The sequence below is a fragment of the Histomonas meleagridis genome (assembly GCF_020186115.1).
Source record: "Histomonas meleagridis strain 2922-C6/04-10x chromosome Unknown contig_51, whole genome shotgun sequence".
NCBI classification, from domain to species: domain Eukaryota; phylum Parabasalia; order Tritrichomonadida; family Dientamoebidae; genus Histomonas; species Histomonas meleagridis.
In genome coordinates this window covers 966,909-981,616 of record NW_027150894.1, presented here as the reverse complement: position 1 = coordinate 981,616, position 14,708 = coordinate 966,909, and the positions used below count along the sequence as shown (strand labels likewise).

General features: G+C 27.7%; 4 protein-coding genes across 4 annotated transcripts; 3 read left to right on the top strand and 1 right to left on the bottom strand.

Moving 5' to 3' along the window:
• Nucleotides 1-1,467: 1,467 nt before the first annotated feature.
• Nucleotides 1,468-2,085, top strand: GO595_007208 (small GTP-binding protein; the record flags this gene model as incomplete). Its single annotated transcript, XM_067920647.1, has 1 exon — nt 1,468-2,085. The coding sequence occupies one exon, from the start codon at nt 1,468-1,470 to the stop codon at nt 2,083-2,085; it is 618 nt and encodes a 205-aa protein (XP_067772727.1).
• A 743-nt stretch (nt 2,086-2,828) lies between these two features.
• On the top strand, nt 2,829-3,875 carry GO595_007207 (Clan CD, family C13, asparaginyl endopeptidase-like cysteine peptidase; the record flags this gene model as incomplete). The annotated part of the gene is made up of 1 exon (XM_067920646.1): nt 2,829-3,875. The coding sequence occupies one exon, from the start codon at nt 2,829-2,831 to the stop codon at nt 3,873-3,875; it is 1,047 nt and encodes a 348-aa protein (XP_067772726.1).
• A 3,028-nt stretch (nt 3,876-6,903) lies between these two features.
• GO595_007206 (uncharacterized protein) lies at nt 6,904-8,397 on the top strand (the record flags this gene model as incomplete). The annotated part of the gene is made up of 1 exon (XM_067920645.1): nt 6,904-8,397. One exon carries the CDS (start codon nt 6,904-6,906, stop codon nt 8,395-8,397), a length of 1,494 nt encoding a protein of 497 aa, XP_067772725.1.
• A 2,448-nt stretch (nt 8,398-10,845) lies between these two features.
• GO595_007205 (uncharacterized protein) lies at nt 10,846-14,124 on the bottom strand (the record flags this gene model as incomplete). The annotated part of the gene is made up of 1 exon (XM_067920644.1): nt 10,846-14,124. The coding sequence occupies one exon, from the start codon at nt 14,122-14,124 to the stop codon at nt 10,846-10,848; it is 3,279 nt and encodes a 1,092-aa protein (XP_067772724.1).
• Between the last annotated feature and the right edge of the window lie 584 nt (nt 14,125-14,708).

Genomic DNA, 14,708 nt, shown 5'->3' with positions numbered 1-14,708 from the left:
AAATGTAACGAAAGGGACAACGAATGACGAGTGTCTTCCATGGCCAACACAAACATTTTCTAGTTCAAATACATATTCCAATATATTTACTCAAAGTAACACTTATACACAATCAAATACATTTACAAATTCTAAATCATTTCCACAAAGTAACACTTACACACAATCAAATTCATTTACAAATTCTAAATCAAATAAAATCTCTAAATCGAACAAATTTACTAAATCAAATACATTTACATATATTGATTCAGATTTAACATTCACGAATACTTATACTTTAACATATTCATTAACATTTACAAAAACATTATCATATTATGCAATATATATTAAATCATATTCCATTACAAATACTGAATCAGAATATCGATATATTTATACAGAAATTATTTATTATAATTATACAATTATCATTTATTCGACTTATTATGAATATTATTCCAATTTTTATTCAATATATTATTCGAATAAAAATATGAATGAAGATAACAATAACGATAATAACGAATTAATAATTATTGTAATTGTTTGTATTATCATAATTATTCTGATTGTTATAACATTACTTGTTGTAATAATAAAAAGAAATCAAATACGAAAAATGAAATATGAAGAAGAAGAAGAATATACAGAAGAAGGAAACACGAATATATTATCGATAGGGATTGGAATGTCACATATTGAAGAAGATCCATTTGCGAAAGATTTTAAAGAAAATGAATTCAATTCACAAATATAATTATTTATTTTAATGTTATTGATAAATTTTTACATTTATTCCAACAAATCATATAATATATCATCTGTATTAATTTATTATTTGCTTGTGTAAATACAAGTATTGGAAGGCATTCAATTGTTCTGGATTCAACGAAAAGATTTCCAAACATTACAGTCGGATAATTTAATATTACCATAGTAGATGTTGCACACACTTCTTAAATTATTCCAATCAACTATTGGCGATTTTACTCCATTAAACCATAGAATATTCTATATTATCAAATTTTACAATTCTATTTTACAAAAACATTATCATATTATTAGCAGACAAAACATATTTATATTATTTTCTTAATACGCGTAAATAATTGTTTCGCGTGAACATTTTTTAATATCAAAATTTAAAGAATCTTTCGCCTATATTCCAAGCCAAAAATCATTTCTAATATCAATGTAACGATTTCCCTGTCAATATAAACGTTATCCTTAGATATCTTCAGGAAGACACTCTCAAAAGGCATAACATAGTTTAAATTTAAATGTATAAAATATTTCTTAGCATGTATTAATCTTTTCTTTTGCTTTAAGGTAACTTCCCAATAATTTTTTTAAATTAATTCATTTTCCTTTAAACACAATGCTATCGGCACGACGAAAAAAGAGGGTGATCATCTTCAATTCAAAATATGCGCCGGTGAAACACCAAACCGTCCAACCAACTTTTTCCTTTGTAATCATTTTATGCCCGCATCCCAGTACAAAATTGTTTTAATAGGAACAGCAAATGTAGGCAAAACATCTATCCTAAAGCGTCTTAAGGAAGGACCAAGTTTTGATATCAATTCTATTCCACATACAATTAATATGTCAATATATTCGATAGCATATATGCCACCAAATGCCCCAAGTATTATCTTAAACTATTGGGATACTGCAGGACAAGAGCGTTTTGAATCACTTGGCCCAATGTATTATCGAGATTCAAATGCTGCTGTTGCAGTTTTTGATGTTTCAGAATTACAAACATTCGAGAAAGCAAAGCATTATATTGAAAACTTTCTTTCTAATTCAGGAAGTGATTCATCCGTTATAGTTGTTGCAAATAAAATTGATCTTGTTCCATCCGAACAGTTATCAGAAACTCTAGAAGAAATAGAAACGTGGTGTAAAGGGAAATCGTACCCATTGTTTTTAGCATCAGCTTTAAAAGGAACAGGGCTTCAAGAAATTCATAATTATTTAGGGAAAAAATTTAATCAAGACAATTACGCCGGTGTTGAAGTTAAAGAAAGCAAAGCTGAAGGGCTAGCACAAGTTCCAGAACCAAATGATCAAAAGAAAAAAGGATGTTGCAATTAAAGCGATTATTATTTTTTTTTAATAATTTTTTTCTAAATAAACAGTAAACTCATTTTTAGATTCTTCTTAAGAAAGCATTTGATATAATCAAAAGGAATTTTTGTGTATAAGTATTAACCGATTGATGTCAGCTTGCTCGAGAAACTTATGAGGAGGAAGTCTTGTATAATTTGACAAAGCACAAATATTTAGATTGATGTGCCAGACTTGGCTACTACTAATAAGAAAACTAAAACACTTTAATTTATAATAAAATTTTATTTGTTAATCAATGATAAACAACAAAGGATATGTTAAAAAAGAAATATAAAAAAAAATATTAAAACTATTAACAACTTAGATTAAAGATAAATTTATCTATAATTATAGAGAATCTTTTTATTTAGATATCAATAAGCTTGAAAAAGAAATTGATCAAATATATCAAAACAAAATAAATCATATTATTTCCAATTACTGTTAGTGTCTAAAAATTCTTGGGCAAAGTATAGGAATTTTAGAATGAAGATAATTTTTTTCTGTGGAAAACAGCTTCCTGATCATTTCTACTAACAGCACAGAAAAGTTATGGAGAAATGTTTATCGAATTTAACTGAAGAAACTATAGTTAAAAAATATTGCTTGTCAACATATAAGAACTCTTGTATTCTTCCGAATGAAATAAAACAGATACATAAAAAAGAATTTTTATGTAATTTTAAGCACTTGATATTGTTATCTTTCTGGGGTATGCCACTTTTTGAATGAAAATTTGGCCTGATTTAATGCCAATGAACTTGATCTCTATTTTCGTATTGGCAGTTTCATGTGATAACTGGGCAGTGATACTGACAGGCACAAAAGGGTGGGATGAGTACCGTCATTCAGCAGATGCTTTCTATCAATATCATCTTCTTATCAAAAATGGATTTGATAAAAACAAAATCATTTTGATGAACTATGATGATATCGCCCTCTCACCCAAGAACATGTACCCAGGACAAGTTTTTCATAATCTAAATCATTCTATAAATATATATCCAGGTTCTGAAAACATTCCCTACAGAGGCAAAAACGTCACATCTCAAAACATTTATAATGTCTTACTCGGAGACACCTCCAATGGGCCTGCACTTTTATCAAATGAGTCTGATAATGTATATATTTTCTACACTGGTTATTACTCCATATATTGTCTCACACTCCCAGACGACTATCTTTATTTTATAGATCTTGAGAAAACCATTCAACAAATGTCATCAAATAATCGTTTCAGGCATCTTTTCTTTTTTACATCAGTCAATGCATTCTCAAGTGGCCTCAAACCTATACCAAATGTATATGTGTTGGTAACCACCAATGGAAATCCAGTTTTTCCTGATCCATCACTTGGCAATATCCATTTATCTGGTGAATCCTCGCTTACAATGGCAACGTTCATAGAGCGCCATCCCGATGGAACGTTCAAAGACATGCTTGAATATTTTGATTTTTATGGTATCAAATTTAATGAGCTTGGTGACTCATCAATGAAATCTATGAAAATTTCGGAATTTTTTTATGGCCAAAACTTAATGAACCACGGATTATATAACGCGTTAAAGAAAATATTTGAGTCTGACGAAATGGAAAGCATGGACGAGTATGTGCCATCCAAAAACATGAGTTGTTACAAAAGCGCTGTTTCGGAACTTCGGAATTGTAAAAAATTCTTAAGCAATGAGGAATATAAAGAACTTAATCAACTTGCGTTTAAGATTAAATATGTTAAAGGCAAGAAAATTGCTGAGGAAATAGCGAAACTTTGCTAAAAAAAATTTGTTTTTATTTTTCTTTTTTAGATTTTCATATTAAATTAAATGCTTCAAAATATTTGTCGATATTAATAATTCATTATTACACTGTTAGTTTCATGAAAGTTATATTATTTCCTTCTTATTTTATTCCTTATGAAGTAATTAGTAGTCGTTGACTATAACTTTAGAAATGAAGAATTTTTTTTTCTATGTAAAACAACTTCCTGGTTATTGCAGATTTGTGAATCTAACAGCAATAAAATACCAGTGTAAAAAATTTACATTTTCAAGCTTATCATTTTTATTAGCAAAGAATTGGTGATTTTCTTAATAATGTTATTTATTTTTAAGTAATTTAACAATTTTATCGTAGCCATTTACTTCTGCCAACATAAGTGCTGTATTAAATATTTCACATAATTTCCACGCTCTATTTTGAGATTTGAAATTAATAAAATATATCCAAAATTAATCAAATCAATATCTTTTATATCAATATTAATTCCTTTTTGTTCAAGAAGTAATTTAACTATTTTTATATGATTCCGGATAGATGCATGCATAAGTGCTGTATTAAATATTTTAAATAAATTCCAAATATTATTTTGAGAGTTTAAATTATTAAAATAAATTTCATATAAAACAAATAAGTATCTTTTGCATTAATATTAATTCCTTTTTGTTCGAGAAGTAATTTAACTATTTCTATATGATTATTTTCTGATGCACATATAAGCGCTGTCTTAAATTATTTGAAAAAATTCGAAATAATAAGATTTTATTTCAAATAATTAATAGAAATTTTATAAAACAGTATATAAATATCTTTTTCATTAATTTTAATATCCTTTTGGTTAAGAAGCATCTTAACAATTTCGATATTGCCATTTTCGGCTGCAAAAATTAAAGCTGTTCTAAATTTTATTCATAATTTCCAAATATTATTTTGAAATCCAAACTCATTCAAATAAATTGTAAATAAAATGAAATAACACCTTTATAATTAATATTAATTTCCTTTTGTTCAAGAAGTAATGCAACTATATCAGGAAACCCATATCTAGATGCTTCAATAATTGGTGTATCAAATGATTTATATAAATTCCAATTATTACTTTGAAACAGTGAAATATTGATTTAAACTCCAATCAAAATAAATACACATCTTTGGCATTGATATCAATTCCTTTTTGCTCAAGAAGTAATTTAACAGTTTCTAAATGACCATATTCAGATGCCCATAAAAGTGCAGTTTTAAATATTATAAATAATTTTTAATATTTATTTTAAAATATAAAAACAAAATAACAAACTTTCATTAAAAAAAATAAATATCTTTAACATTAATATTAATTCCTTTTTGCTCAAGAAGCAATTTAACTATATCACTATATCCATGAAAAGATGCATGAATTAATGAAGTATAAAATAATTTAATTAATTCCCAAACAATTTATTCGAATTTCAATTTATTGATTTAAATATAAGAAAATATAAATGAACATCAGAAATGTTTACATCAATGCCTTTATATTCAATAAGTAATTTAGTAATTTCTATATTACCTTTTATAGAAGCACAAATAAGTGCAGTTCTAAATAAAAAAAATATAAATTCCATATGTTATTACTAAAATTTAAAAAGATTATAAAAACTTTAAATATAATGATTAAAGATCTTTTTCGTTAATCATAATATTTTTATTTTGAAGAATATATTTCATAATTTCAATGTTTTCAATTAAAGATATAGAAATTATTGGTGTTTCAAATCATATAAAATAATTCCAAATTATATGTTAAAAAATAAGTATTTTTTGTGTTAACATCAATATTCTTTTGCTCGATAAAATATTTAACAAGTTCAACATTTCTTGAAATTATGGAATAATATAAAATATCATTTGGAATATGATCATATCCATCAAGAAAATATTTAACGAGATATATATTACCAATTTTTGCTGCTTCATGAATAAGAATTTCATTTGTTTTTAATCCTTCTTTTTCTAAAAATGATAAAAGGCTATAGTCAAAAAAGATAATACATTTCTTTCCTACAATTGTTGAATCTTTAAATTGATAAATATTATTTTCATAAAGATATTTGAAAATATCATTTCGATGAAACTCAATTGCAATTTCATATGAATCATCAAACGATGAATGATTTTGTTCACATAAATGAATAATTTCAAGATTTCCACCTGCAACTGCATATTTTCCTGTATTTTCTACATTTGCGCCATTCATAAGTAAATATTTAAAACATTTAATAGAAGAAAAAAATGCTGCATAATCCATTAATGTAACATCATAATGATTAATAAAAGAACATCTTTCATAAAGTGATGTTTCAATTGTTTGATTAAAATCAAAATTTTCTTGTGTTGCTATTTCTTGAAGTTTTTCGATTTCATCATTTCGAATTATTTTTGTAATTTCATTTGGATTATGTCCTTCTTCAATTAACTTTTTATGAAGTTCCCAATCATTTTTTGAAAGGTTTTCATAATTTTTAGAGAAATATTTATGGAATGGAAGTTTTTCATTTATACAATTAATAATTTCTTCATCTGTTTTATAATGTGCAAAGTATAAAGTATTTTGAGATTTTACAAAACTAGGATCAACCATTCCATTCTCTATCATTTTATTTATAAGATAATAAGATTCTTGTGGCTTATATGAAAAATTTAACATCGTAAGAATTTCTTTTGTTGTGTAATCCTTTTTGATTAGTGTATCTTTTTTGGTTTGAATCTGATTTAAAAATTGCAAAAGAACAGTGGCATCACTATTTTGGGATATAAAGGATGAAAATATTAATTGAGAAATTACATGTATAAAGGTATGAGGGAAATCTTGATCAAAAAAATCAATAATTTTTTCAACAGAATTTTCAAAATTTTCTTCGTTTAAATAATTTATTATATTTTCAAGTTCTATAAGATAATTTAAATAATTTTTTTGATCAATATTTTTCATAAAAAAAAAATTTGGTACGTTTACTTTTGTCACTTTTGGTTCAATAGACCGCCAAAATGGATACAGAAGCAGACAATTTAAATAAGTTCAAGAAAAGCCAACTGATAGAGATTATTGGGAATCTTAACAACGAAATATTTGATTTGAATGAAAAAATTATTCAATTGGAAGCTTCTTCAAATCATTCTGTTGCAGATAGTCCATCTTCTTTTTTAGCAAATGAAGAAGCTGCCAATTTAAAAAGCAGTGAACATGAAATATCCGAGTATATCAGACAAATTAATCAGCTTCAAGCAGACAATGATCAATTCAAAATACAAATTAACTTTTCTACCCAAAAAAATGAAGAACTACAAAGCGCCATCAAAAAACTAAATGATAAAATTGATGCTTATGAGAAACAAATTAAGGAACTCAAAAATCTAAATGATGACCTTGAAAGTCAAATTCAAGCAAGCACAAGAACAGTCATAGATTCAGAGCAGCTTAGCTTAGAACAACTTATTTCTAAGCTTCAAAACTGTGAACTTGAATTATCTTTTTCAAAATCAGAAAATGAGAAATTAAAAGCAGAATTACAAAATAGCCGCGAAAAGTACATTTCAGAAATAACACGTCTCAGTCAATCATTCAAAGAAATCCATTCTGATCAAACAATTATTGATCAAAACACAAAGGCAAGTGATGAACAAATCGCTTTTCTTCAATCTAAAGTTTACCAATTAGAAGAAAATTATCGAATTCTTTCAGAGAACTTCCAACAATCGACAAATGATAATGCACAACTTTCTCGAAGTGTCCAACATTCACAAGAAGAATTACAATCATTAACAAAGGAACTTGAAAATTCCAATGGAGTTCTTCAACAACTTCGTTCCTTAACAAATTGTATGAACAATGATGATTTATTTCATTATTTCAAAACGATTCAAAACATTAAACAAGAATCAGAGAGGCTTCGTCAAGAACTTTGTTCAGCACAGGTTGGCTTAACAAAAGAAGTTATGATAAACCAAAAACTTCGAAATCAAATTAAAAACTTTACAGCAGAGCCGATAAATATAAACTTCAGAAAACCAGAAAATGAAAAACGAATTAATGAAATGGAAAGGAAATTATTCGAAATAAATGCAAAAATCGCAAGTTTACATGAACACTTTATATCACTTGAACAAAGTCCGATTACTTCTGCTCTATCAGGTCTATTTTTGAACTTATCTGAAAATGATTATAATCAATATTTGATGAAAATCGATGAGATAATAGCCTCAGGAGATATCTCAGGAATGCAAGACATGCTTTCGAACAAGTTATTAGCGGCGACAGATCAATTAGAAAGAAATCAAAAAATGTTAAATTCGATATTCCAAAAAACAGAAGAATTATCAAAACAAATTAGTCGATTACATAGGAAAGGCGTAAGGAAAACATATAATGGTACGCCGAGAAGTCCAACTGTACCTCTCTCAGTGAGATATGCATTCTCACCAAGACAATCGCCTTCATACTTAAGAGAGCCAAGTTTAACCAAATCATTTGGCTTAGATTAACAAAATGAATAATTGCGAATATAATATTTAGTATATGTTTGTAAAAAAAACTCATTCAAATATATATTTTTTCTCGATGTATTTGTTAGATCAGGATTAACAATGATTAATTTTAAGAATATTGAAACAATACACCAATTGGTGAAAGTGCATTTTATAATTGTACATCATTAATAACATCTATATTTGGAGATAACCTCACAATGATTGGTGAAAGAGCATTTGAATCTTGTATTAAAATGAAAACTATTTATATTCCAAATTTAATAACTATGATTGGAGAATATGCATTCTTAAATATGCCATTATTACAATCGATTATTGTTAATGAAAGTAATCGATATTATAGTAATCATGATAAAGATGGAGTTATTTATAATTGTAATCAAACAGAACTTATTTCATATCCATGATCAAAAACGGATGAATATTTTATATTAGATAGTATACATACTATTAAATTAGACGTATTTCAAGGGAATGATAAGATAACACAATTTTTAGGTGGTAAATCATTAAAAACCATTGAAGAATATGCATTTAATGAAGATTTATTAATATTACAATTCCAGATTCAATCGAAAACATTAATTCACATGCATTTGAAAGATGCCAAAATATGGATACACTTTATTTAGGATCCTAAATATCAAAAATATTAGTGATTATGCATTTTATATGTGTACATCACTCAAATGTTTATTTTACAATGGTGCGGAAGAACCAATGTTTAATATTGAAGTTTTTACTGGTTCATCAACATCAACCGTTCAATGTTTAAATGATTATGAAAGTGATACATTTTATAATTTCAATGTTCATCAAGGGCCAATTGCATCATGTCCAATATCAACAATAACATTTACACAATCATACACATATTCTAAGTCAAATTCATTTACACAATCAAATACATTTTCTAAGCCAAATACTATTACAAGTCCACAATATGATGCAAAAAATATTTCATTAACATATTCTATAGTTTTAACTTATTATAAAATTACTGAAACTATACTATAAATAATTCTTTTATATCAAATACTTTAATATATTCTTTATATAATTCAACATTTATTATTTCATATACACAACATATATATTATGAATATAGTATTATTCAATATTATTCATTATATAAATATTATACCAATTTTTATACATATTAATTCAAATGAACAAAATATAAATGGAAATAACGATAATATGATGATCATAATTATTTGTGTTGTAGTTATTGTATTAATTCTCTTTGTTGTAATTATTTTTATTATAATATATTATAAACGAAAATATCAAGAAAATAGTGATATTACGAATAGTTTTAATCAAGACGAAATCGAAGATTTAAATAAATTTGAAACATGTAATAATATTTTACATATTGAAGAAGATCCATTTGCAAAAGATTTTCGAGAAGATAATCATATTAATTATATATATAAAATATTTACTTATCATTTCAACACTAGCTTATTAAACCGTGCTTAATAAAATAACTTCAAGTGAAGGAGTCCTTTGATCATATTTTGCGAAATGATATGAAAATGATCATTTTCACATTTCATTCATCGTTAAAATTCATACGTTTTTTATAAAAACTAAATATTAAATTGTATTTTATTTTGATATTAAATTGTTAACTACGCTTTGACTAAATGAGTAATTATAATTTGTTAATAGAAAAAAGAATAACAAATAAACAAATTTAATTGGTTAGGAAGCAACTATAAGGCTGCCATCAATGAAAGGATTCCCTCTATCTCTGTTGTCTTTTGCTTCGCAATGTTGTAAAAAGTCTTGAAAATCTTGTATAAAATTGAAAACCTTTGAGAACTTATCACTATTAATATCATCTAAATCATCGTCACATCTGCTAAAGCTATAGTTTATTTTTGGTTTTTCAGAATCTTTTTTTATTGGAATTTGTTTTTTACTTTTGTTAATATCCCCATCGAAAAGCATCCAAATATCTTTCCTTAGTATCCCTCTTATTTGCATCTCGAATAAGAACTGTTCCTTTGATAATTCTGGATTAACATTCATAACTTTCTTTATCAATAACCGTTTGTAAATTTAAACGGCCTCACGTTTCACAAACGGTTTTACGTTTAATATTTGAATGCATTGGGAAAAGTGCCACACAACGACATTGAAAAGATTTGAAGATAATCACAAGCATTACGAAGTCTGTAGCACAGATATATGCGTCGAAATGTGACGTTGTGACAGTTCTAAAGCAACCAACTTGTGTTATCAATTTCAGTACTGTTAAACCTCAGTTTACGCCGTTTCGAATCAGCATATAATCAGCTGAAGTTACAGAAGCACGAAAACCAAAAGAAGACAAATTTGTTGACAGAATATGTTGTATAAAGACAAATTTATAGTTTATGAAAGATGTTTATTTATTTAAGTATATTCGCAAATAAACCTAAAACAAAAGATTTATAACAGATTTTCTTGCATTTGAGTGTTTTCTTCTTCTATATTATTTTCCAACGCCTCTTCCAAATTCACGTTATTAATATTTTCTGATCCAGCGGAATTTTCCTCTATATTTAACTCGTCATTCATTTTACTTTCCATTTTCTTCTTTAAAATATCTTCTTCATCTTCATCATTATTTACTACGTTATCATTTTCCAAATATTTTCTTGCAAGGATATTAATGACAACAGTTGCGACGTTATGTAAAATAGCAGCAACGAATAATATATAACAACCATCCAATAGTACTGTAATTACAGAGAAACAATTTTCATGACCTTTAATGTATTCTTCTTCAGAAAAGAATTGTTGTACAATCGGGTCAATCATTTCGCATTTATCTCCAACCATAAAACCAGCGAATTGACTAATTTCCAAAATAGCAGCGATAACACTAATCACAAACACATCCAAACAACTCCACGCGTACATAACTTCGCAAGCCTTATAAAGAGTTCTTTGGAATTTACGTTTTAATGGTAATAACCATAACAATAACAAACAAATAACATGAATGATTGGCATTACAATAGTTACAATGAAACATAATATTTGTGTAAAGCGGACGCCAAATGAATTTGGATCTTCTGCACAATCTGGAATTTGTACTGATAAATCAATTACTGAATATTCATTATAATTAGGTATTGGTATTAATGTAAATGCCCAACCTAATAAACCTACAAAATTAAATGAAAATGACTTCAATATAACACCAACTATAACAAACGCTAAAACTATTACTAACATTACCGTAACAACAATTTGTGTAATTCGATTATCAGTGGACTTAAATAATGGTATCTTCTTTTCATCTTCTTCTTTTTCTTCCATAGATTTATCAACATAACGAACTAACGCTAACATTATATGTGATAATGCTAATGAAACAACAGTACCAATCATTAATGTAACAAATCCATACGCTGGATATACCCATAAGTTAACGACCATTGCACCATCGAGTTCCGCATTTTCATCTGCTTTAGGTATTTCTAATGAGAAATGGAATGCAACTAACATTAAGATCATAACATATGAGTCCAATAATGACCATTTACCTAATGCATCGAGTACTTTCAATGCACTTTCTCTACGTCTTTTACTCATTATCTTCGTAGGTAATACCCAGATTAATAACATTAATACTAATTTGGTATATGGCCATGCACATGACATAATAGCAATTAAAACGCCTAATGCATATGCTCCTGCATCCCACATTTCAATGATAGAGTTAATTAAACCAAAATCAAACATTGACGGTAATGATACTATTTTCTCACCAACTGTCATCTTGATTAAGACTGATGCACCAATACCTGTGTTAGATGATATGAATAACGCTACATTCATTAACACTAAAAATGGCATTAAAAATCGTACGACAAGTGGAAGTTTTGGAGTTAATAATAAACTTGTGGGCTCATTAATGCCGGCATTACCTTCTAATGAACGGATATTTGTAATGACCGTATCAATAGCTTTGATTGCTGCGTTTTTATCTTTGTTACTTTCTTTAACTTTAACATTGTTCGATTCTAATGGAGCATTTTCATCATTACTTGGTGAGGAATGTTGACTATCCGATTCTTCATTACTTGGTGATGAATGGACATCAGAACTTAATGATAATTCTTTCTTAGAATTCGGTCCACATTTTTCTAAGACAACAATTACTACAAATACTATGACTATGATAGCTAAGCCAACGCCTATAGCTGTCATTGTAGTCCATAAAACAAATTCTTCATATGGAGGATCAGTTAAATTTGCATCACATGAAGAACCATTTAAGAAATTATTTAATTCTGTGTTAACGAAATTTAATGCATATGTATTAATTAATGAATTAAGTAATGGTGGAATTGCCGATCGATAATTCTCAATGAATAATGTTATAATATTATTAATCGTTGTTCGAATATCTAATTCTAAGTCTCCTTTAGATGCTTCTAAATTAATATTTGAAATACTAGTTTGGAAACTTAAGTATTTGGCACCTGTTCCAGAGTCTACAAGTGTCTTTAAACAATCAATGTTTATACTTTGTGTATTAGTAAAGTTAACACCAGCGCCTTCTGGCGATGCAATTTGTAATTGTATTTCCATATGGTTCTCCGTTAATAATAATTTGAGATCAGCAACTTCACTTAATGAAACACCTTGCGTGTCAATTATAGTACTATTTTCGAAAGTTACATTAATGGTAAAGCTTAAATTTAAACCTAATGAGTCCATACCAGTATATGAGTCAAAGACATATTCATTCAATGGTTCGAAAAATGTAAATGCATTCCACGTGTTCATGCCTGAAAATCCAAGTTCGTCAATAGATAGACCAAGAACAGCACCTAAGTCAGCGATGGGAATGGAAAAGGCAAACGGCATTTCGACACCGAAAAAGCCAATAAGATCAGAGAGGTTGAATGCACCGGTCTCATTCGTAAAACGATTGACAAGACTGTTAAGGTTAAGTGGACCTTGTGTACCAATCAACTTGGTTAAAAGAAAACGTACAGCATTAATTAATGGTGAGCGACGAAGATCATACATCCCATCTCCGATTGGTATTTCTATTGGCTTGGTGCCTTCGGTAATTGCTGGCCTGATGATTTGATTTATGGTATCAAACAACTTTGTCATTTCGGTTCCAATGAGCTCCGGGACATTATCACAAATTAAGTCGCTGATTTGGCCCTTAAATGCATCGATAAGTTTACTAGCAAGACTACCTACATCAAATGAGAAACCGAGATCAATGGTAAGTTGAACATTACTAAAATCTAAATTAACAACGCAAGTATCAGGAATTTCAGCAACTGTTTTGATAAGCCCATTTTCATCTTTTTCGAATTGTAATCCGATTTGAATTTGTGATGCAGTTACATCAGCTGCAAAACTTCCAGATACGTCAATTGTATGAGTTGGTGCTGTCTGCACAAGATTTACCGTTGCACTAGCGTACGCTGAAAGTGATAATGTAAGTAATATGCCTGTTTCAATCTTGTTTGGATCTGGATAAAATTCCGCAGAAATGGTTTGAAGGTTAATATTATTTATGATCAAGTTACGGACAAAGACATCAAATTCTAGATTAACGAATAAAATTTGTGTTGCAAAAGTTGTATAAATTTCATCAATAGTAATGTTTAACTTATTAATCCAGCATCTTACATCACATTGTTCTTCTAGAATGCGAGCAGATGTTACCAATGCAAGCAAGATGGGAAACATCTTTAAAAGTGTTTAGATCTATCAAAGTAACGGCCAACCTCCTATTGAATTTCAACGGTAATTTTGTAAACATATGAAAAATCACATCCCTTCCACTCAAATAATTAATTTGAATAGATGATTTTTATTCGCGTCATCAGTCACAATTCTACACCACTATCAAAAGGATAAAAAACACCCAAATAACGTATGAAAATTGAAAGGGATAGAAGTTTTAATTCAATACCAGTTTTGAAGAGATGTTATGACGAAAACGGATGCAATCATTGGCAAAAAAAGTATCGTTTTAGAACTTATTTAAATGTCTCATTAATTTCATGAAAAAGCTACAACATATTGCCAAAATTAAATCTACTTTAATATTCACCAACACCAAAAATTACTTCATTTCAATAAATAAGGTCAAATTATAATTCTCTAATAATATCAAATGCTTTTACAGAAAGGTGAACGTGGTAGTTTATGTTTTGCTCGATGATGAATCTATCTATCTATTTTTCTAAATTAATCATAAGACTTATATTTTTATGAAAGAATTGTTAATCCTTGATGCTGATATGTAGTTGATTGAAAATTATTATTAT